General features: G+C 39.3%; 1 protein-coding gene across 2 annotated transcripts in view; it reads left to right on the top strand.

The window, feature by feature from the left end:
* Positions 1–25,487, top strand: part of HSPA12A (heat shock protein family A (Hsp70) member 12A) — an 83,284-nt gene that overhangs the window by 34,312 nt on the left and 23,485 nt on the right. For both annotated transcript variants that reach the window (XM_072039831.1, XM_038181286.2), the window contains exons 2-6: positions 1,630–1,715; positions 3,995–4,122; positions 10,821–11,007; positions 11,924–12,028; positions 14,652–14,768. In XM_072039831.1, the coding sequence (XP_071895932.1) occupies positions 1,630–1,715; positions 3,995–4,122; positions 10,821–11,007; positions 11,924–12,028; positions 14,652–14,768 (623 nt within the window). The remainder of the gene's footprint in view (positions 1–1,629; positions 1,716–3,994; positions 4,123–10,820; positions 11,008–11,923; positions 12,029–14,651; positions 14,769–25,487) is intronic.

Genomic DNA, 25,487 nt, shown 5'->3' with positions numbered 1-25,487 from the left:
TATCTACATTTTTGTCCTCTAAAGACAGAATCCTAAGATCCATGTTGCAGAGGTGCTGAGTCAGCACTGACACTGCAATGTCCTGACCTCCTCAGAAAGTATTGGTTCGGATCCAGTCAGGAAAGACAGCAGGATGCAAGGAACCTGTTTATTACTATTTCTTTCTTTTTCTTTTTTCCTTCCTGAAATATTGTTCTTCAGTTCTAAGAAAAATGCCACGTTGATGGTATAGAAACGAATCTGGTTTTGAAAACAGGAGGAAATTGTACGAATGGATAAGGAAGCTGATAGCAGCATCTGATCCAAATAGAGCTTAATGAGCCCAGCAGACTCTGTGCTGTCACAAGCGGGTTCTGTGCTGACTGTGGGTTTCTGTGCGTTACCACAAAAGGGGTAATGTACTATACTCTTGACGAACTTGCATAGGAAATGTGAATGTTCTCCTTCTGTAAATGATTCTGAATACCAAACTGTGCAGACATGTTAGAACTTGAATTGAAGTAAATATTGTTTCAAGAGCAATATTAAGATTTGGAGGAAACTTTTCCAGTGATTATCCTGCAGTTGCCTACTGCAAAATTTTTGCATCTTCCCTGGAAAGCCAGATGTTTGATTACCAGGAACAACAGGATTCTTCATGAAGTAGCCCTAAGGTCTTTTCTTGCAGGGCAGCTCCTGTGTCATCTTAGATTAACGCTCTGACTTGACAGTCCTGTGCCTAGGAATTCCTTGCCATCCTTAAATACACATCTCATTGTGTACTTTCCAACCTAGAATTACGTTGGATAAAAATATATTGAAATGTGCTGCTTAATATTTATTGCGATGATAAGTTTTGGCAGTTTTCATGAGATTATATTAGGTATAAATCATCTGAGTCATCAGTGCTTAATTATTTTACTAAACTATTTCATCTTCTGTCATCATGGGGTAAACGTAAGAAAGAAAAATACGTTTGTCATTTATTTGGTATGTTCCTTTAAATGAAATTTCAGTATTGTGTGCAGGATAGAAATATTTCTTTGATGATTTGTTAATAATACTTTCCTTTTTCCCAGCTGGGTTCTGTCCTGCAGTAATACTAACAGCTGCAAAATGTTTCTGTGCAGAGCGTATTGAGGAATAAAAACAGAGACAGTATTAGGAAGGTTAAAGACTAAAGGTTCATAAAGGAATAATTGCAACTTCTTCCTACTGGGTTGTTAAACTGATATGAACTGCTCTTTTTTTCTTCACATTAGTCTTTTTTTATCTCAACTTGTGTTTAGTTTCTGCATTCACATGTATAAATCCTAGGCTATTAATGTAAGTGTATGGTATTAAAGCCATTTGTATCAACTTTGACTTCTCAATATATTTAGGAAGGCTTTTGAAATTATACATGGTGATTTAAGAGGCAAAAGAATGGGAGTTAGTCAGGAAGGCCAAACATTGTAAAAGCAAAGCAGCAGTTTGCTCTTACCATGTTCTAAGGGGAAAAAAAAATAAAATTATGAGGAGGCTGTGGAATTTGCTTTCTTTTTCAGTAGATATGATATAATGGGAAAAATGGGTAGCGGTATGCAAAGCCAACTATCCTATCCTACTTCTTCTGCTTATGGACACTGAAGAATTTTTGTTTACTTTCAGATGCTGTTTCCACATCTACTTACTCATCACCAGCCAAAAGTTTGGGAGATCCTGGAATAACTCCACTGTCTCCATCACATATTGTGGTAAGAAATGCGCTCCTAATATATTCTCTCTGTTGACATGACTTTCTCCTGCCTGTTCCGTGGGAAGCAGTTGCTCTGGAAGGCTGTAATTTCCCCTCTCGCTGATCACTTCTATGCTATCCATAGTTTAAAGCTAAATTTTGGTCCCTAGCTAGTGATGGAGCTCCCATTCATTTCATTGGGGTCCTGGTTTTGCCTTTTTTGCCTACTTGTTGACCTAATAGATTTGTTCCTGTATATTTTTACATCAAAGTGAGGGGATACTTGATCCTCATCATTCTCACATTCTGTCCCTGTCTTTATCACTGATTTGTTTAGGCAGCACCTGAAAATACTCATTTTGTTTGGAAAAAAAGGATATATACAATACAGTAGTAGTAGAATCTGGATTCCCAGACAAAAGAATCTCTTCCAGCAGAGAGAGAATGAAGCTCACAATAGAACTGATCTAATTTACTAAGGAAAATAGCCACCTCTGTAAGCTTTTAGGTGCAAGCAAATATCCCATGTACTTAATGTGTTTTAATCTCTTAAATGTTGTGTTAATTTCACTGAGAAACTCCCATTAAAATTGAGTCCCATTTGTTTTTAAGATCATCTGCATCATCACAGTACATGCACTGAATATTTCTTAATATCACAAGAGATCATGTATAGAACACATCGCTATCCTTATCAGATTTCTTTCTTAGCTTTCTGAATCATGTTCAGATTGTACATCATCCTTCTTTGGGATTTCCTGAGTTCTTGTTCATAAATCTAGTTTCCATTCCCTTCTTTCTCCATACACTGTAAAACTTCCACCTCATGGTTCTACCATGCTGATGATGTGACATCCTCTTCCAGTTAGATTTGCTTCTTGAACTCTTCGAGGAAGACCTATAAATGCATATTGCTCTGGTTGAAAAGATTTATTAGGACAGTCCAAACAATTTTTCCATCATTAGAGACCAAACCTTATTATGCTCTTTTCTCCATTTTAAATAGCAGGCCTATAGGATGTGGAAAATGTAGGGGTACAACACAAAGATGCTGGAAGTAGTAGGCATGAAGCTGCAAAGACACAGGGCATAAGTGAGGAAGATGGTGGAATACTGCTCACAGAAAGGGGACATCTGGCAGTTCCTCTGTAAAAATACCAATTGCTTCAAAATACTGCTGAGAGTACAGGCTGAACAGCAGTGGTGGGGGATTCAAACATGTCCCCTATACTTATGGGTCAGCAGTTCTGCTCCACGGTGGTTTTGCCGAGATGGTACATGTGTGGGTGGGTGTACTACCCTCCTTCACCATCTGCCTGCCTGAAGCACGTAGCTCTTTCACCAGTATTTCCAGCTTCTTGTTCTCTTCCTGGCATGCTGAGCTGTTAGTGCTTTAACCACTACCAGCATTTGAACAACAGTTTCTTACTTTTTGTTACTTATTGCCTTTTTATGTAGGATTTATGATAGACATGAGCATACCTGGGAGTGGCACAATTGAGACGATGCTTTGTATCACATCATTACAATTTGGGCCATGATCCACTGACTTTTTCTAGTTAACATTCCCACAGTGGCTCAGATTGCGGATTGGAAGATTACAGGTAAAAGGAGAGACAGTGAATGTGAGTCCTCCTTTCCATAAGCAGCTGAACAACTCTCCAGTACCAAGCACAGGCAGGAGGAAATAGTGTTTCCAAAAGAAGCTTTTTTGTAAATTCTTAATTTGTAAGTAATTATTGTGGCATGTAGAGGTTATTGCTATATGTTGAGTGGTTCTGCTTCTACTACTTCAGAATGGTAGTAGTATCTCAGGGTCAAGGTTATGACCTAGATAACTCTGAGAACTTCTAAGTAAGCCCCAGATATAATACCCTGATGGATATAAACATATCCTTCACTTGTTCAGTTTAAGAAAAAAAAAAACAAAAAAAAACAAACAAACCAAAAACAAAACACTAGGTTACTCATTTTGCTGTTAGCCATAAGTTTTAATGCTAGAGGATAGCAGCTATTCCAAGAAATGCATATGACAAACTTGTGATTCAATAGAAAATGTATAAAATATCTTCCAGTAATCTGTGATATATCTTCCAGTAAATCTATAATCGTATATTAAATTTCTGCTTAGACTGGAATATAGATCTTTTTGGCATCAACTTTGTTCACAAATGCAGCTTTAGGGAAGTCCTTATTTCCTTTGAAGAGGTATGCAGTGCAGAAATCCTGAAGGATGAAACAGATTACAGTTATTCTAATCAATGACTCAGCGTTTGTTTTGCTTCTGCTATTTAACAGAAGGACTCTGATGCAGAGGATGCTGTAGAACAGTTATTTCTCGTTGTTGTGGCTATTGATTTTGGCACAACATCCAGTGGCTACGCCTACAGCTTCACCAAGGAACCAGAATGTATTCATGTAATGAGGTAAGGGCTGCAATGCAGCATTTAGTTTTTGATTGTGGGCTATAGTTATCTATGCAGTAGCTGTAGCTATTTCCTGCAGTACCCTGAAGTGTCTAGATTTCTCTAGTATTGCTACAGTGTACACGTGGCTATAATTTTCGGTTGTATCTTATCATATTCTAATTTCCTTTAATAAACGATGTAAGAATATCCTCTGTTATTTTGCTAAGTTCGTAAGGTGATATGAATAAAAGGAGAAGTTCGTGAATATTTAGAATTGTTTAGGGAGCAGTGATGGCCTTAGCTCTGAGATTATGAGAAACTGCACATTTATAAAAAGAAACTTGGCATTTCCCAGGGTGGGGAAGCAGATATTGAAGGAAAACATTCAAGAAAATGTTTGACTTTCTGGTGTATGTAGAACTCGGCAAATCCATGCTAGTAGAAAATAATCTTATCATCTACCTTGTCATCATGTAGTAATATCATAGATGTGTAAGTCCAGTTTTCATAAAAGACTTAAGATCTTAATGGCTTCTTCATGTTTAATAGCATTTAGATGCATAAACAGCTACTGACAAATAAGGGGAGTGGTAACTGCTTTTGCCAGCATAGCAGGATCCGAGAGCATCATGCAAGCTACTTGATGGAATTTTCTCAAGCATTTCTGGCTTGTGAAATGCTTGTTAGAAGCAGGATAGCAATAGTAAATAAAATGGAGCCCAGGGAAAGTGAGTAAGTAAGTTGTCTGCAGCTGCCCATCTGCTTGAATCATTCTTGTATACAGTTGTGTTATACAACAGTTAGTTACTTGCACCCACAAACTGGTAGTCCATTTGGCTGATTTTTAGCATTAAATATGAGCCAAATCCCTGTTAATGAACCAGTGATACTGGAAAATAAGGAACCGAAAGGCATGCATTGGAAAATTAAGGTTTGAAGTGAATTCTGTTCTGTATTGTACATAACAAGGGACAAAATTCAGGTACTATTATGTGATTTATTTATTTTTTTATTTCTTAATTCAAGCAACAATCCTATTTTTTTTTTCCTTCTACGATTCTGATGCATATGTCTAATGCAAAAACTATTATGGCAGGTATCTGAAGGGGTTGCACCACAAGACATTTCTGTAGTGTTTTTGATATTTTGGGGGATTTTTAAAAATAACTAAAAGCTCATGTAATTTTTATTAAAGTATCTTTAAAATGCCTATATTGTAATGAAACTAAGGTATAGGCAATTTAAGGTGTAAAGAAAGTATGTATGAGCTTAGGCCAGAGAATTTCTTTCAACAAAGCTGCTGTTGTAGCAGTAGGTAATGTGCTGTTTGTTACACTGTAATGCTGAGAAGGAAAGGGCACAAAGATTAACTTGCTGAAGTCCACTGTGATATACTGTAATTTTTCTAAGTAAAGTTGCTAGCTGAATGCAGGCCTTTAAATCTCAGCAGACAGAATTCATTGTGCAGTCAGCCTGCACAGTCACCTTGTATGTGGCTGCACAGTGTTTTAGAGAGATCTGGCACAATTGGGTGATGGAAAATACTATCTAAAGGGAAGTAAGTTTTGGAATGATAGTAGGCCATACAGTGGCAAAGATACTTGCTGTTTTCACTAGGAACAGGTAATGCTTCAAAGAATTTTTTTGCATCCCATCCATCTAACGTTCTGCTAATGGCACAGGAAGCTGCCTGATGCTAGAAGTCATAGGACAGGCCATGCAGTAGCAGTCAGCTTCATTAAGAAATTTCGAAGGTAACCTGTCAGACTTGATGAATCTCTGGAAATCACTGTCAGAAATGTGGCAGGTTGTTAACTAATGCTTCTACTGCTAGACCTACTTCTGCCGGGTTACAGGGCTGTGGAATCAGAACCCATATTTATCAATTCCTTTTCTCCTTTTACAGCAAACAATTAATCACATTTCTTAAACCAAATGAATGAAGTGAGGGAAGCCATCTCTGAGCTGTACATAAGTCCTATATATCTTGTTGTTCCTATAGTTTCTGTGGATCTTTTACTATGTATAATCCCTTCTGTTTTTAGGGTTCAAAATTTTACCTGTTGGACCTCATTTTGCCATTTGGTTCGCACTCCCCTGCAGTTAATTACAAACTTGATTCTCCTTCCAGGGTTCCAGGCTTCCTGAGGTAGATTCCTGACACATTGAAATCTAGGTGCCAGATGAGAGTATATTCCAAATCTTAAATGATATTTTACTTCCTGTGGTTCAGAACACCATATTTTTTCTCGTGCAAGAAAGGCAGCATGACTGTGATACAGACCTGTATAGATAATATGTGAGATCCTGATTTAAAAAGAAGTTAAATAAATTAATTTAAAAAGAAGAAATGGTTATTCCAAATGGTTAATAACCAATGGTTATTCCAGTGGTTATTCCAAACAAAGGAAAATACTTTAATAACAAAAATATTTTTTATTAAAAAAAAAAAAGCATTGCCCTTGCTTCTGTCTGTGAAGTACTGAAAAAGTTCATAAAATACTGCTGGCAGGGATGGATTTTGGGGAGATATAGCTGAAATCGAGTTATGAAATATATATGTAAATACAGGTGAAATCATGAAGTTCAATGAACAGAATTGTGTATGTATCAGAATAAGGCTTCAGTGGTTTGAAATGTATTAAGAAGTTCGAACTCTCTACATAATGATGGCTGCGTGTAGGGTAACTTACAAATATTTCTGCAGACTAAATGTAACTTCCCACCCATACTCGAGAATGTTTACATTAAAATACAGCATACCAGTGATACATGGTCTGTGCTTCCTAGCATTTTTTCTCCTTTTCCTCCTTGGTGTTGATCCTTTCCAGACATTTTGATTTCTGGCTGCCTTCTAACAAAGCTGCTTTTCTGTACATGTCTCAATGCAGGGTGAGGTGGGTGTAGTTAGAAGGTCCTGCTTTGGTGAGAGAGCAAACACACAGGGCTTCAGTCCAAAGTTAGACTGTAGTGTTAGGAGGTTACAGGTCTGGTCCTGTAATTAGTATACCCACAGCCATAAACATGATTTTTTTTTTTATTAATTTGCTGTGGTGTCCAGTACTTAAAAGGAGGAATTTATAGGCATTGACCTAACAAAGATCTTTAGGCATATGCTTAGTTTTAAACCTGTGGATTGCCTCCCTGAGTTCAGTGGCCTAAAGCACGTGCTTGGAGTTGGGCACGGGTTTCTAGATGATTGATGAGTGTCTTTGCTTGGATGACTTTAGTTGCTGTTTTATTAATTTCAGGTAATATTTCATGCCTGCCAACTCCTTCCCCACAGGTTCTATGTAGATGGTAATGGCTACCTTCAGGTTCTTGTTGCAGGGTAGAAGTACACGTTACAGGGAGTGCTGTTCTCTGCATATATTGAGGCTGAGTCCTTGTGTATGAGCAATCTGGCCAGGACTTAAGTAAGCACTTCAATAGGCAAGGCAGAGCCAGAGCCCTAATGAAAGACAGCTCCGTGCTGTTGAACTAGCGAATAACTTCTCCTGTGAAGGCAATATGTGAGGTGTTGCAGTTTTGAAAAACTCCTATTGATCTATGTGCGCTTATGTGAAGCTGAAAATGTTTTCTCTGCTGGTTAAACAGCAACAAACTGAACTTAAGTATTTCACAGATGGAGAAAAAATGAATGGACAAACATGTATGCTTTTGAAACAAATTGCAGGCTGTATTTGGTAGCAGGGAGAATGTGGTCTTTTTTCAATATAACTCAATCTTCAGTCTTTCTTTTTCTTTCTTTCCCCTGTTTGATTGGAATTCTTGGCTGACACGCTTGCCTTTCTTGTGTGAGGCGTTCAGCTCCATGTGATGACCCCGCTGCTTTATTTCCTTGACTGTTACACTGCAGCCCTGGATCAAATTCTCATCACTCTGCAAGGATCACTCTTTTTCCTCTGTTAGCCAGATCCATGTGTGAGGAAGGGCATTTCTCTAACCTTACTGTACCCTTGTGATCCTTTCCACGCTAGCTTTCCTTTGGTCTCTTTTTACCTTTGATATACAGTCAGATCCTGAGTGGCTATAAACTGGTCTGTGCTGCTCTGTTGAGCTGCTCCGCTTTGTGTCAGCCTAGGAACTGGTCTCAGATGTCTAAATTTAGGCAGAAATCTGACTTAGGTTCTGTTTGAATAGATTTTTAGCTCTGATTCTGCTTTGAGAAGATACCTCCCACGTGCATTTAGAGCGCTGCTGGTGTGTATTATGTCATGCTCTTCACAGATGTTTGTTGTGTTTTTTTTTTTTTTTTTCTTCCCTGAGAGCATTATTACTATTATTTTGCCTGAATCAAACCCACAAAAGAAAACTGCAAGCAGAAGTGCTGAAATGCTAGCAGTGCTGATGGTATTGAAAGAAGCCTCCGTTAACTGGAGTGAAGCTAGGGCTCCATCTGAGAAGAGTGCAGCGAGGAGCTAGCGTGCGCGGGCCTCTGACTGCAGCTGCTTCTTTCTAGAAAAGATGTCACACAGGAATATTTCGAAAGCAAATGGTAAAGTCAGACTTCCTATTCTCTTCTCAGTAACACAGGCTGAGAACTTCAGCACTTGCTGAACAATTGCAGTGCCTAATTTCCATTAGGAGCTCATCAAGAAGCAAGCACCTAATTCTCTATAGACCATTTTGAAAATTTCAGCCTGTGCTACGGAGCATCAGTTTGTTTTCATTTAAAGTACAGGTTATGGGTGCTTCTTCCAGAAAGAGAAAATGTGCCTAGCCATAAAGAAAAACAAAGAGGCATTGTTATTAGCCAGCAGCTAAGTACACGTCCTATTTATGGAATTTCCCACCAGTGACTCAGAATGAATCATTAATGATTTCAAGTGAAAAAGATACCAGATTGTCTCCTCTCTGCTCGCTGCGGATGTGTGGGATGTAACATTCTGGTGGAAGAGGCAGCGTTTTCTGCCTGTGGGCTGTGGGACCCCTACTTCTTAGTGCTGGAACCATATGTTAGCTGTAAGACCTGCTCACAGGGTTTGCACTTCACCAAGTACATTGCCAGCAGCAGGTTGCAGGAAATGCTCTGCAGCAGAGCCCTTGCTGGCTGATAATAGCTGTGGGGCTGAGCAGCAGGACAAGGGAGGTTTAGCAAAGTTTTTTTCCGAGTGGGTGAAGGTGGAAAAACACTCCACTTCTCATCATACTGTTTCTGCATTCAAGTCAGTGGAATTGCCCTCTATATTAGAGAAAATTCATGGATGTGGTGCTTCCCTGCCATCACTGCTGCTACTGCAAAAAAGGACATGTTTTGCTCTGTTAGATCTTGTTGAATGGTCTCAAGGGTTCCCAACAGTGTACAGGATCCCAGTCCTAGGAAGATCCCAATCCTAGCTGCTTATTACTTGGCCAAGTATTAACCTCTTAGATCGATACTTTTTTTTTTTTTTTTTTTCTAGCACTTGTCTGACTTGATCTGGAGCTCAATTAATTTTCAATTGGTTCAACTGTTTTTGAGAGTGAAATGGAAAAATAAATATTTTTTTGACATGATCTTCCCATGTCACGTAAACAAGAACCGGAGAACAAAGCAATCATTTTGTACTTCAGAACAAGGGCTTTGGCAGGAGGACATTATGAAAATGTGTTTTGCTATCTTTAGAAAAAAAGCAATCAACATGTGGTTTAGTAATGAATGCACTTGCCCTTGTGATCTTAACTTGGTTCCTTTTTGAGCTGCATTATGATTATGGCTGATAGCATAAAGTAGATTTTCCACTGGTGCTTTTTAAAGAAAATCTTGTCTGGTAAGTGTTTGTTTCCCATGCTGAAAGTATTTGTATATGGGGTGAGGGGAGCAGTAACATGAGTTTCTTGTTCTTCCATTCTGCTTTTTTTTTTGTGATGGAGAAGCCAGGAGAAAATCAGAATGCTCACAGCTCTGTGGTACAGGTTTTTATTGTATGACCTTTTCACTCCCCCACCCCCAAATTCCTGCTTCATTTAATGCAAAGTATGGAGGGTCTTCCCATGTTCGCTGTCCTTATAATTTCCTTATCCAGTCTGTGAAACTAGCGTTGTGTTCCTTTCATTGTCATACCTTTTTACTTATCAGATCTTCCCCGAAATACCTTTGTACTTATCAGGTCTTCCCAAAAATGCCTTTGTGATCTTCATAAGATAGGATAGGTATAGCTGTTGTTTTAATGGGTAGTAGTGAGGGAAAATTTTTGGTGCCTGTAATATATTTAGGGGTTGAGGGAGTCTGTTTTAATTTTGACAGGCATTTTTTTCTAAACTTTTTACTACCATTTAGACATTTTAAAAACAAATTCCATCAACTTCAGCTAAGTAGAGAGAACAACAATGAGAGCTCAACATCTGCGGATTTTTCCATATAGTGTTTATTGCATATGTATGTTCAGTTTGAAAATGTAAGTATAGCGCTGTTCCCTTCTTAGCTGTGTGGCTTACTCTAGGAAACCTGTATTCTTATCAAAGACAGACTATAATTATATCCTTAAAAACTACAACTAACTGCAAAATGGTAAAAAGTATTGAATTCTCTGAAACAAAATTTGCAGTCCTCTTTTACTGAATGTGAATAAAACCACTTGTTTTTGGTATTTTAAGGATTGAATTTAATATTAATATATTTGAGGTGAAAACTGTGTGTGCAATCTGCTACCAGGTTGTTTTCTAACAATATTAAGTTTTTGCTACTCTAAGTGTTAGTGTCATTTACTGAAGCTGTTTCTCTTGTTGGATAGACGATGGGAAGGTGGGGATCCAGGTGTATCCAACCAGAAGACACCAACTACTATCCTCTTAACACCAGAAAGAAAGTTTCATAGCTTTGGGTATGCAGCGAGAGATTTCTACCACGACTTGGATCCCAATGAGTCAAAGCACTGGTTGTATTTCGAGAAGTTTAAGATGAAGCTACATACCACAGGTGTAAGTAATAAGTAACGCTCTTGGATAATTCTGCATTCGCTGCTCACATCATCTTCCTATGCAGAGTGCTAGATTTTGCCTTAAGACTGTGAACTGGATATGAAGGAGATCTATTTCTAAGTTTAGAGAGTGAATAAAGTAAATGAAACTATTCAGTTAACTTATTCTGAGTCATTTTGCTTCTTGCTGTGTTTGGCAAGTGCATTTTGCCTGTATTCTTTCTAGATCTTAGAAGCTCAATATCTGCTTTGCTTAAATCTTTAAGGCCTAATTTTCTTGGGTGAAACTGATGGCCTTGTAGGGAGTCTGCAAGAGGTCAGTTTGTTCTGTAAAATTTATTCAAAGAGCAGAAATAGAATATAAAAGCCATAATGAACTCTTGTGCAAAGGAACAGATTTGTCCAGAGTTCTTTGTAGTAACTTCAAGTGGAAATCATATAGTTAATTTTACATTATTCTACTGATTATATTTAGGTCTTTCAACTAAACTGTTGTAGAGTTTGGGTCTTGGCCAGTACTTTCTGTATTGAGGTATTTTCTGGTTTCATGTGTTCGTGGGAAGTCAAAAATCTATGCTTTTAACTTTTAACTTGGATTAAATATCTTGCATATGCAGCTTTGTTGCAATTAATTACAGATATATTTTATTGTAATTACTTAATATTTTGCTCTGTATTGCTCTCTCTGCCTGCAGTTCTTTGTAGACATGGTAGGTGTTTAAAAACAAAATCTAAAATAAACACTAAATGTCATGCTCCAGGAAATTCAAGTGATGAGTTAGATCCTCTTCAGAACAGTTTTGTCACTTTTTCCTAGCCAGGTGGATAAAGAAGAATTCCCTTTCCTCAAGCACTGGGAATTAATTTTATGTTTATCTTTTCCTCTGAATAACTTCCAGTTATTTTCTTTCATGTAGAACCTTACCATGGAGACAGACCTGACAGCTGCAAATGGCAAAAAAGTCAAAGCACTTGAGATATTTGCTTACGCCCTGCAATTCTTTAAGGAACAGGCATTAAAGGTAGAATAATGCTTCCTTATCTAGATTCTCTATATTTATAACCAGCATAAACGTGAACCTAACATTTCTAACCTTGCTGAGCTTTGACCTCAGTGGTATTTGATGTAAACAAAGCAAGACAGCTGTAGAAACTCTCGGCAGTCTGTGGACTCTGTGGAGCTCACAATAGCCTGCCCTGCTTTCCCCTTGCACAGGGGAAGCATGATTCAATAATAGTAAGTGTTTCACTGTGATGCAGTTCTGAATATTTTCTTACTGGGATAAATATTTTGTTTGCTTTCTTTCTCATGAAAAATGTTGATTCGAAAAGAAAACTTTGAAAGTGTAGGAGCTGAACTTCAGCATTTCACGCAGTCTGCATATTTAACTTGCCAAGAATTAAAGTTTAGGCTGGATTCTGGCCTTGCCCCTCACACTGCAGCCACTGGAACTATTCAGTGTTCTGTGTTCACTTGAGGTTCTCTCTCATGGTAAAGAGTCAGCACTGTGAAACACAACAGAGGGGGCATCTACCAATCTCTGCTGTCCCAATCTGACATCATCTTCAGTGACCACAGGGACGCTGGATGATCTGGGTTTATTTTGTTACAGAAAGATTATTAAGAGCTGATGTACAATTGGGTGACTCAAATCTCATTGTACATTTGTACAGTGATGACTTACTGAGGTGTACAAACTGGCTAACACGGTGGAAACAGTGTAATTATGTTAGTGCAATGATCTGTGTAGGCTACTTGAATTGACAGAGCAACAGAGTATTTTAGCCTGTGCGGAATTTTGCATTAGTGCAGATCCATAGCATTTGTTATCCAACCATCTCGGGTACCTCTGCACAACACTTTATTCTGTTCCACGCAGCTAAATTGCATTGCGTGTGCCAAAGAGCCACAGGTGGTTTATGGTGTTGCAGCCATGTGCTGACTCTTTGCAGGGATTAATTTCATGTTACGCTGCAAAATGTCAGTTGGTTGCTCTCATCCTGAATGCAAATCTGTACAGAAAATCTAACAAGCACTAGGGAGAACCTAAAAGTAAGACAGACATTTGTTAGAGCTTTAATTTGTAAATCTATACCGTGTTCTGATGTACTGCCTCTATTTACACCATCTTTTTATTTTTAACTACTGTGTCTGTTTTTTGTAGGGCGAATGCATTTTGTTTTCTATTTCCAATTTGAAATGTTATAATGCTCATACCTTTTAATATTATTATTGGGTCACAAGATTATATTTATTTGTTCCTCTCTTGTGAAATACATGTCTCCACTAAGCAGTTTGTATATTTAAGGTTTCACGTAGACAGTCAGATGAGAATTAAGTGCACATTAGTTTCAGATGCACCATTATATTGCCAACGTATAGCAGTTGCTATGCCAAGCCATAATCAAGCAAGCCTTGTTGATGTAAAGCTAACCTACTTTTCTGAATGGGATTAATTTATTTGCTGCAAAATATCAATCTGTTCTTTATGGTTGCATAGGAATTACCGTATCATTACAACTCCAAATTTTTACTTGTCCAGGACTGTATGCGATGGATTCTTGCATTGAACGTTGAGTCACAGACTTGTACCTGTGCATTCATTGCCTGGGGAAATTCTTAGTGACTGTGGATGCTGTGCTGCCTGTTCTGGGCTGCATCCTTTTATGATGTTAAAAAACACCTCCCTGTGACTTGTGAGTGCATGCTGAAACTAATCAGACAAGCAGTGTGAATGTTCCTCTGGACTGTAATCTGTCCGTTCCTGGTGCCCTGTGTGGTATAAAGGTACTACTTTTCTACCGTGGATTTTTCAGCTGCAGCATAGCTAAGCAAACACAACACCTTGGCACGGCACACGCAGAAACATATTTTACATTCTAAAGGCCCGTTGTTCACCTTTATGAACCTTTCCCTGTTTGGATGGAGATTTAGATAGGACATATGGTAATGACATTTTACTTGGAACCTTTCCCAAAACATGTCAGTATATCACCTAATTTGCAAATGCAGTACAGACTTCCCTCTTTTTAAGGGGGGAAAAAAGGACAATAAAAGAACTAAACTACTCTTGAATGCTTGCTTAATGCAAAATTTTCAAGGAGCAACCAGTCCGTTTTTTTAAGGCTTCAACTGTAATTTCCCCCTGTTAACTGAGATGTAAAAGTTCGATTTAAAGGTGAGTGATGTATAAAGAAGGCATTGAAAAATCCAGATTGTAAAACATAATGCTCAACAATACCTCAAATATTTTTCTGTGTATTAATCAAGATGTAAGCGTGAATTCTTCAGGCTAACAGCAAATCCCACACTATGACTTAAGAACGTATATAAACATTCCATAATATTCAGCAGTACCTCAGCTGCTTTTGGAAAAACTGACTTTTCTACTTCATGTTAAGCAGTAACCTTTTCTATATGCCTCCTTAAGAAGGTGTCAACCCCAATCCTGGCTTTTGGCATGGTAAGGCATTCTCGACAGGTTGGCAGTAATTTAAATGTTTAGATTTATAGCATAGGTGTAGCAGCATACCAGGAAAAAAAAATCAGAAGAGAAAGTTTTTGTTACCAGAGCCAGCATAAAATATTTCCTTATGAAGTTGCCACACATCATTTTGTATTCACATCTTTTTTCTTTTATTTAGGAGCTCAGTGACCAAGCAGGCTCTGATTTTGAAAACACTGAAGTAAGATGGGTCATTACAGTGCCTGCTATTTGGAAGCAGCCTGCAAAGCAGTTTATGAGACAAGCTGCCTACAAGGTAAGGTTACAGGGTGAATGTAAAAATGCCCCCTTTAAAGTCCTAGATGATAAGGTAAATGATAAAATGGTATTTGGGACCATTAGAATGAGGATAAACTGTATAAAAGTAGTCTAGAAAAGAATCAGACTAGAAATGTTGAAAGAGAAGGTAACTCTAGGAAGTTGTAGCTTCAAGTCATATGTGTTCACATTTTAAATGCTTTTTTCTTTTGATTTACTTCTATATATTGGTGTCCCTCACTGCACACTCTGGTGTTTTGGTCATCTTGTACACTGTATTCCTGCTGAATTCAGTGCACATGGAACAGATGCAGTTTTGAGACCCAAGGGAAAGCTAAATGAAAACAGTGGGCGCAGTTTTGTTTTGTTATTTTCTTTAGGTCATCACAGGCTTTTATAGTAAAAAAAAATAAGGAAAAGTAGGGAAAGCACAGAGCATCCTCAGTGGGACTTTTTTTTCTTGTTCCCATTTTCCCACAGTAGAAACGAACAGACTGTGAACCGGATAGTTTGAGTATAAAATTAAATTCAAATGTTATTTTCACCAGTAAGATGTTTATCTGCATTTAACCCTCTCCCCTCTCTAGCCCCCCCCAAATGTACACATTCCATATTGCATGTCCTTTATTTCAAATTCACTTTGCGTCTGTGATATACTAGATGTATACATTCTTCTTTTCATCAGGAGACTCATTTTGCATTTTGTTTTATTTATTTTTGGTCACAGACTTGCGTAACCCCTTGGCAGCAGATCTGTGATGCACAGTTTGTGAAATATCTACTAGTTCATGCGTAATTTGCAGAGCGCTCCTGGGAAGCACCCAGATTTTTCTAACTCTGTTTCTAACTATCTCTAATGTTGAGCAACATTTTTCTTAACAGTCTTTATTGTGGGATTGCTAATGCTAGTGCCAGAAGCAAAACACTCTTAAAGTTCTGATGGAAGGACACGGTTGTAGGTAAATCTGAAACACTAGAGACCCATTCATTATCTTTGTATATTGTTGTCTGCCTGCTGTCTGTGTGCATGTGTGCTCGTGAAACGGGAACTGTGACAGGAGCAGGGCAGGGCGAGGTAGATCTCTGGGCATCTCTCATTTGTGGCACAATGGAATGTTGTTGAGTAGTGTCTGTGTCTGTGGTTTTGTCTGTGATTGTGTTCTTTTATCGGCAAGCTTGTTAAAAAGCAAGGACTGACAAGGCTTTTAACTCGGTGTGTGATCAGTTGCAGGAAAACGTAAGCATTTAGGGAAATAACTGAATGTTTACTTGACACACACGGGTGATATTTAAAGCAATGGGGATGAAGACAGAAATGCAGAAGACAGAGTTCTGTGTTGCCATTCAGTCTTTCAGATTCCTATTGCTGGATCCAGCAGAAGTTTCAGCCCTTGGTGCTAGCTATCGAAACGTGCAAGCATCATGAAAAGCAGAGCTTGTGTTCGTGGGAGTAATTGGAGCATTGAGAGAAGTATGAAAAGGCGGTGGTAGAGACTTTGTCGCTGGAAACACGCTCAGGGGCAACCACTAGTCTAAGCTGATAGGTAACTAGCGGGAAGTGAACTGAGGTGTGGAAATTTGCTGAAGTAATCTGTGGCAAGTAACGTAGCTCCAACAGAATAAAAGTACTGATTATTTCAGTCTTTGGTTGACAATGTAAAGCCCAGCCTTTCAGGAATTATGAAAGGGTTGTCTAGTCAAATCTAAGTACTGCATGGAATTCCTAAAGTCAAGTGAAAAGCATTGTAGAAGCTTTTCCAACCTCCAATTTCAGTGCATCTCTGACATCTCCTCATCAATGTCTTGCTTTAACAAACCATTGCTAGCCTGGCACTGTTTATCTGTTGGAGGGCTCCCATGGCTCCCTCTTCCAGTTGCTGTGTGGCTTCGTCGTTTGAATGAGTAATCTGGGTGTTCCCCTCAGCTCACAGTTCTTCCTCTGACCTCCCATCCAGCCTAGCAAAATCTTGCTAATTCTGTCTGCACAACAGCTTTTCCTGTCCGTTCATACCGCTGAGCTTTCATCAAAGCTGTCACTGAGTTTGCATCTCTGTTATTGCAACATCATTTCCTTGGCTTTTGCGACTGTAATCTGGCCTATTTTGCATCCCTTCAGAATGCTGCTACCAAAGGGCTTTGTTGCTTCACATTTGATAGGGAATCAGCCTACGTTTGCCTCCATCTGTGTCATCTCAGACATAAGCTGCATGTCCTGGACACAAGCATCTTTAATGCTAACTCATTTATCTCCTCTGGAACGTTCTCTGAAATGTCTTTTTTGTCACGCATACAAAAACTTGACCGTGGTTGACCTACTGAGATTTGTAAACTTCCTTATTGCTTCTTGCTGTTACCCTGCCTGCCCTACATATATCTGTATTCATCTATTGTACTTTTCTTATTCTTAACACTTTATTTTTACTTTCCATACTTGAGTTGTTACCTCTGAAACTGGTATTTGTTTATCCTCATTTGTCTTGCTCTCTGGGACCGCCCAAAGGACTACATTTCGTAGATTGTAGAGATCTGCATGTCTTTACAACTCACTTTGTAATTCAAAATTGCTGTCTTCCCAAATAACAGCCCACAGACACTTCTTGCTGTGCTACTATCCAGAGGGAGTTCTAAAGCTGTGTGACGCCTGCTGAGGTCTGCTCACATTGGGAGGAAGCTCTGTGGCCAGAGCTGAGGGTGCCGTCTCTGTAGGATCCACTTTGGTTTAAAATTACTTTCCCAAAGGCACGTCTGCAGATATTAGGGTGTTCATCTGTGTTCATTACATCTTGAATAATGACTCTTAGGTTGCATCAGTCAGCTTTCCCATTTTCTCTACCCATGAAGTATAAGGCATCATAAACAGTGTTAATTTTTCTTATTTCTGTATCCTTGTTCTTCTGTTTCAAATTCTTTGCTTTGGTGTAGTTCTTTCAGAAGTGCTGTATTTACCAGTCTTAGAAGGAATCCCATTCTCATGAAGAACTCTCATCGTGAGTAATTAATTCAAATCGCTGAAGTGTTTTCTTGTTTTGGAGACTTTGGCAGCACAATGCAGTCGGACAGCATGTGGGCGGACTCTATCCGGCTCACATGGGTGGGACCTGCCCTTTTCTTGTTCTTGCAGAAGGAAAGGCAGCCAAACGCACCTACCTGCACTGGGCCTGAGGTTTAGGTGCCAACATGGAAAGATGCTTTAGGCAATCTAAATGGCTTAGGCAAGCCCATGTCCTGCTGATGAATGTGGCCTGGCACTTACAGCCTCATCAGAGTTGTGTATGAATGTGGACACAAAACCAGGATCCCGCCTCTGTGTTATCTGAGGTCATACTGACACAAGAAAATTCAGTGTTAGTTTTGTGTTACTGGGGAAGGGGGAGAGGAGTGCCCACTTATGAGAAGATGGAACTGAAAGTATTCAGTACTGTTTTTGTAGAAACCCATTGAATGTTGGTAGATGTGAGTAGTTTGTTGTCTTAAGAGCACTTCGTTGTCTTAATGTATTGCTATAAGCAGCACTTTCAATCTCTTTTTCAAATGAAATTCAGGCACTGTAGATTGTTTATCAGAGGAACACAAGATCCAATATTCTTGGCAGACCCTTTCTTTTTAGCAAAGGCATTCTTCCAGCTCGTGTTTCAATACAAATTCTTTGGTCGCAGTAAGTGTGGAGCAGAATCTGGAGGCTGGAATTTCTTGAACATGCCAATAGAAATAAAATTTTAAGGAAGAGTTTGGAGTTTGACGGGACTGTGTGAATGCAGAAGCTGTAAGGTAGGAAAGTAAAACACAATATACAAAATGCATTCAGGACAGACCAAATGAAAGGGAAAGAGTGCTTTTTCGTAAGCTTGCCTCAAATACCTGTAATCTTACAAATATCAGTCAGCTGGTCTACTTAGAGATATTGTAGTATTTTTTTTCCTCTTAATATGAACTGTTGCTTTTGAAGTGCAGTTCTAGAGCTCAGACATAGATTTATATTCCAATTACAAAGAGCAAATAAAATTATTTACATGGTAAGCTTGTATAAATAAGCAGACGGGAAGTCTAAGTTATAGGATTAAGCACGTGAGCCTGGAATTCTAGTGATTTTCCTTGACTGGCTCTTGCACTGAATATTTATTATATTTTCACATTAGTTTCATCATGGAATGAGCATGATGAGAATTATTTAATACATTGTTTTCTGGGTTTACATTGCAGAGATCAGTACTAGTCTGCTCTGTAGGAGTATTCAGAGAAAAATAAACACGTTTGGTAAAAGGGTAACGTGATGACACATGAAACTCCTTGCCAATAAAAATGTGAAGTACTGTGGAATGTAGCATTTAAATAGCCATGTTGCCTTACAGAGCTTTGAATGAATTGTATCGTATCAAAAAGAGATGTTGCAGGGGGAAAACCAAACAAAACCCTCTCTCTCCAAAAACACCTGTCCCTCCATCTACAAAGCAAGATTTTATGATGGGGAATGGGAACAGTGAGCAATATGGAGAATACTGCAACGCCTTTTTCCTGTAAATATATAGTACAGCCTCACTTGGATAGTGTGCGTATGACTGATGTTGCTTCAAAAGGATATTGCTGAACAAGAATAGATTGAGAACAATGAATGTGACAGCACACCTGGAAAGCCTGTGTGAGAACTGAGAAACCAGTTATAGAAAAGACTGCTGCTATTAAGCTTAAAAAGGAAACGTGCTAGATGTTATCCAGAAACATCTTATGTTGTAATCTCCAATCAGTGTTCTCTGTAACATTCATTTGTTTCTGTACACAACTTCTAACTTTTTTTTTTTTTTGGTAAAAATAGCAGGAAACCCAGTTCTATTAAAGGCAACGTTTTTTCCTCTAAGTGATGAGAATGTAGAAGCCACTGTCAGGAATGAAAAGAGGTTGGGTGCTGAACACTTCTCCAAGAACTGATAGTTAAAGGACTGTGAAGGATATCCCAGGTTGTCACATTTTATGCAAAGGGTGAAAGTCCTCAAATGTCAGGATTTAACCAACATCCAAATGTCTATGATAAGCCTTAGCACAGAAAACAGTTTTTAGATTGTCCTGTGAAATGTCACTTTCTGGATATTGGAATATTTCCAAGGTGATGTTTTGGGCTAAACTTCAGTGTGACCCAGTGTTCCTGTATACTGATGCTTACCATTTATTCTTATCTATAGTATTATTTTTTTGAAAAAGGGATGTTTTAGATTCTGTCTGTCTTGAAATCAGTTAGGAGGAGCAAGTAAGCCATGTCTTCCAGATGAAATGAGACTGGCTTAGAAGGGCTCACTTGGAGCTACCTACATGGGCTCTGTGTTTTGTAAATCTCTGCAGACTGTAATAAAAATAGCACAGCTTTTTTTTTTTTTTCTTTCCCCCCCTCTGTTGTCTCAGATGTGCATATTTGTTCTGTTGTCAAATGTTTCTAACAGAAATGAAGCTACCTTTTGGAAGGCATTGATTTTTCTTTCATTTTAGTGGGGGGAGCGAAGAAAGATGTTAAAATACTTATGGCCCTCCTAGCTTGTATTGCCGTGTGTGCTGTCCTCTGAAAGGGACTTTCTGAGAGGCAGGAAGCTGCAGACAATGGAGATGTCAGGACAAATACGGACACTTCCCATGGAGTCCAGTTGCATTTAATGAGAGCTGTAACGGTGTAAAGTAATAATATAACTGAGGAATGAGTGGTGTTAATTAAAGGACAGTAAAATGCATTAGTGGTATCTCTGCTGTCACTTAGTGCAATTCTGCTTATCCAGTGGTGCGAGATGTGCTGTGCTTTGAGAAACCTCTGATAATATTGACCTAGAAGCAGCAGCTGCGCCAAGCTGCCCTGTCAGGATTTTCGTACGAACAGCAAGAAAAATGAGTTTAGGTCCCATTTCCACCATATATGGAGATGGTAGTGGGAGCAACGGCCCCGTGCCGGGCTATTTACGGATTCCTGAAGTAGCACCGGGCCCCTTGCCAGCATCTGCTACCTAAACCGCCCCTCAGCGCAACGGAGAGAAGCAGCCTGCCTTGTAGGCCCGACCTACAGACACCAGTGAGTGATGCTGAGGGAAAAACCTGGTGACCCAAAGGTGCTTTAAAATGTAGGCTGTGAGCTTGGATGTGCTCCCACAGTTCGGTCATTTCCCCTCTTCATTTGATCTAACAAGACAGCTAGAGGGACTTAACCTGTTTGGTGTCTGTGAAGCAACGTGAAAATAAGCTAAGCTTCTTTAAGCGTTGTGGTTTTTGGGATGTAAAGCTTTTGCATCTGAAGTTTGTTTCCGTGTCTAGGGACAGAATATATTTTTGTAGTTTATCCTTGCTATAAACTGCATGAAAAGCAAATGGTGTACAGGCATAAGGGAAGCTGGCGAGTTTTTTAAAACAACATTTAGTGGAGGCAGAAGTGTGCTAATGTATCAAAAGTCCTGAGTCCTTGTAGCTTCTGAAGTTCTCTGGAGCCTATGATTTCATTTTTGTGGTATTAAGATCCCCTTAATCATACGGATTAAAATGTTTACGAAGGGGTATGTTTGGAAGGATTCTGCATCTTGTAGCTATGATTAATCAAGGAGTGCAAATCTACACAGTGGGAGCTCAGCACAGTGGGAAATGTGTACTAATTGATCTCAGTTTACACATTTTAATTACCCAGCCAGGTCCACATGAAGGCACAGGCAGTTGACAAAACCATCTGCTAATCCAGTTCTGTAAATTTTTTCTTCGCCACTTCTGAGTCACAAGTTGGAATTTTTGCAGGTTTTCTTTTTATTTTGCTAAGCAAGTAAAATAGGAGGTTTTCCTAGCACTCTAGGTCCAAGTGGGTAGATGGATCTGTGCCTGCCACATCAAGTTGTGTGTATCTTTCCTGATATATGTAACATACAGACCCTCTCCTCTAGCAGTTGTCCCTTTGAGGTAGAATCTCCTCAGCTGTGTGAAGAAATGTCAATGTTACACACAGCAGGGGAACGTTTCTCAGGATCTTACAAATTTCCTGGAAGGACACTGAAACTGATGGAAATAGTGGGAAACCAGAGTCTCTCCTCCATCTGGAGGAAAGGCTGTGCTAGATGGGAGTTTCCAGTCAAAAGGCTTTAAGCTACAATCAGCAGGTTAGTAGGGGAGTGCTCAAAGTCTGCAAATAAATGTAAATCAGTGTGGACTTGGTCTAAAATAAATGGGTAGGATTATTTATACTAAGTTCATAGAAAAGACAGTGAAGGAGGATAATTGATCGGTCTAAAAGACATCTTCGGTGCTAGTATTGCACTACAAGACAGAGAAAAGAAATAGAAGCTGAATGTGGAAACTGTGGTGAAAAATATTAAGGCAATATCAGAAAGCCTGAGGTAAATAAGATGCCACTACAGAAAGCTATAGTTAGCATATAGTTTTCTTGGCAAAACAACTCTCAGTAAGGGCCATTTGTGTCTCTTTAATAAAATCAGCCTGAGCCAGAAAGACCTAAAAATAGGTTATTTTGAGCAAGGGAGACAGACGACATAAAACACTACAAAGATACTTAAGCAGGAAGAGTTGGGTTTCCCTGTTGTGGTAACCAATGCATGCCTGTGGTACAAAAAGCGTTTCTGCAATAACATAACATGAAAATTTGAAAAGCTTATGAGAATTTAATGACTCCATTTTTCTAATGCATGCTAGTCATAAAACTTGCAACTAATGTTCTCTGCACCTTGGGGAATACAATGTAGTGCAGCAAAAAATTCTTGATGATGCCACTTGGAGGTGTGCTTTCATTTATGGCATAAATAAATGTGGTCTGTTGCAACAAGCATTTGGGGGCAGGCTGCAGCATCACCCTGGTGGACGTATGGACATGGTGCCACTGTGGTCCCATGTACCTTCGTGCAGCCCCCACCTCAGCAAGTTGTTGTTCAGTGATGTGTGGGTCGCCTTCAGTAACACCGATTTGGATTTATTTGTTGGCCTGATACCAGTGAAAATTTTGGAGGAATGGAAGGGCAAGGGCACAACATCAGAGAGGTTGTGTAGCCTGCTGTGTAAAGAAATATATGGCTGGTTTCAGAGGCTTGCTGTCATTCCTTACTTTGTAAGAAAACCAGGATTCTTCCATGTAGAAAATTGTGTCTGCTGCCTGGGATTACATAGATTACGTGCTGGTGCTGAGGTTAGTATAAATATCTGAGTTTAAATATCGCTTCACAGACACTTTTGAGGTAGATTTATGTGCAGATTGGAATCTTACCCTAAATTCAGGTATAGGACAGGCCTAGACTTCTGAAACCAAATGTGATTTACTTCCTCAAAGCCTGCCCATTCATCTCCAAACCACTGCACTTGGACATCTGCTCTTGGATTCATCTGGCCCACTTAAAACCCCTGAGTGTCCTTTCTCTGTAAACTACTGAGCTCCTTCCTAGAAAAGCGAAGTGTAATTACAGGAGGACGTTTTTGGATTTAAGATAGCAAAAGAAGTAATCCTGTCATCATGTCATAAAGAAAAGGTAGTACTTCTCCAACTTTATTTCTGCCTGAGAAGCAGCTGCTTCTGGAAATTCATTTTCGGTGGGCATTTCTAAGGGCAGTGAAGAACAGATCCCGTTGCTGTGAATGTGCATGCCCTCACTTTCTGCCTTAATAAGGACAGCACAATCTTTTTAATTGGGAGAGATTCAGGGCAATTGACTCTGCAGTCTGCCATGGAGTACAGACTGGCACCTGAATTTTCACACTGCTACTCCCAGCAGTTGGTAAAAGGCAGCCAGAATATTTCCTCTGTACCCACTGAAGGTGTTGTACCTCCTTCTAGTGAAACATATTCCAGTGCAATGGAAGAACAGGAAAGCAGGAGGCTTATGACAGGGATACATGCTTTGTGGCTGCATCAAAGAGCATTAAGAATAGCATGTCTGAAGTTTTGGTTGCGCTTATGTGCTGCTGAGAGGTGTGGCAGCCATCTCTGCACAGTCTATTGAAAATAGATGTGAGCTCTCAGAGAGCAATCACGCTTCCAGTGACTGGCTGGTGCAGATCTGAGCCCAAGCTCATGACTTTGCTGGAGTAGGTGCACGTCAGAAGAGTCACGTTTTGTTGCATTTGTTGTGGAATGACTGAATTGGAGGTGGTAAAGAGCAAGGGCAGAGCAAGGGTAGAGCAAGTAGTACCTTTACGGTATATATCTAGATGTAAACATAAATTCTGCAGGGCCTTAGAACTGCTTCATCTCCTTCAGTCTTTTGAGCCCCACAGGGTCTGAAAGTTTCTTAGAGTTTCTTGTTGAGAGTCTGTCTGCAAACTTGTGTAAAAGTTCGTGACTCTCCACCTTCCCTTGTTCCTCTTTTGTGTTCTCTGGGCTTGTTGCAGATTTGGCTCTGAGTAAACGTGCTGCAGCAGCACAGTCACCTCCTCACCTCCTAAAGCTGTAGGGGAATCATACAGGCTTTGGAGGATTTTTCAGGAGATAAAGCTGTGGGGAAAGAGAGGAGTCAAAGACTGAGGGGGTAAAACAGTGGCAGTTTCTCTTGGCCCTCTTCCCAGACCCTCCCACAGGTGCAATACACACACTTCTCTATGCTTTTATCTCTTTGATTTCCACCTCTCACCTTTGCCAGAGCAGAACACTGAGACCTAAGGACTAGTCTCCTGTAAAATCTCTTGAAATCTGTGAAATTTATTCCTTGGAGAATTCAGTGTGGCTTTTTTTCTTCCTTTTTTTTTTTTCCCCTTTTCTTTGAGAAGTAAACAAATGACCAACATTCCTTCTAAAAGCAAAGATTTTTGTTATCAATGAAAGCATAACTTGAGGTTAAACAGCTTGCACACATTGCTGCCTGATTTGCTCATCTTCTGCATGGACAGTCTGATAGGTGTAAAATAATTCAAGATTTTCCCAAGGGCCTTTTTCTTTGAGTTGTAGAATATGCCTGCTAGTTTTGGAACAGGGTGATATTCTGCTGTCAGGGTACAATTTTAAGTTGTAAATTTTCTGAGGTTTTTGAACTAAGACAAGCCAGTTAAAGGACTTTTTCTCTGTCTTTGAGAGGGGTGTTACAGAGAGGAGCCCTTTTTATCAGTATTGGTTATCCCACAATATGTTGTTTTCAGCAAGAAGGCATTTATCTTAGTGTTTTGACTAGAAGCATAGTCTTAATCCTTATAATACTTATATAGAAAACACTGTATTATTTCAATATTTTGTGGTTCTGTTAGCATCACATATAGGAGTTCAACTGTTTTCAGTCCTTTTTTTGTTCCCACTGTCCAGGACAGCTCCATGTTTTCTTGACTAGCGCTTCATAGAGACCAGAAGCCCTTGAGACTGCCTGCTTTTCTTCCTTCTCTGCTTTAGGTGATGTGTTTTAGGAGTTTCAAAGGCTTGTATTATATCCTATATTTAGTGCATTTTATTGTTTTATAAGTGAAAAAAGGGAAATAATTATGCAAAGTTCAGAAGGCTTGATAAGTAAGGGTTTTGACAGTGGAATCGAACAGTGCTTACAGGCCCAAAGAATTCCAAGTTCAGTTTGCAAATATAATAAACTGTAAAAGTAAGGTATATGATATAAAGTATAGGTAAGGCATCCACAGGTAAGGCATGTACAGGTAAGGCATCCAGACAAGTTCTACTCATGGCCAGGTAACAAAAACCCCAAGCAAGATAAATCGAGGCATTCTGACCATGCTTAGCAAAGGCATCTATCAGAGTAAGACAGCCCAGCCATCTGTAGCAAATTGCTGCATC

The sequence above is a fragment of the Anas platyrhynchos genome, chromosome 6 (assembly GCF_047663525.1).
Source record: "Anas platyrhynchos isolate ZD024472 breed Pekin duck chromosome 6, IASCAAS_PekinDuck_T2T, whole genome shotgun sequence".
Lineage (NCBI taxonomy): Eukaryota > Metazoa > Chordata > Aves > Anseriformes > Anatidae > Anas > Anas platyrhynchos.
The sequence above is the reverse complement of the archived record's forward strand: the minus strand, read 5'-3'. Positions and strand labels throughout refer to the sequence as shown.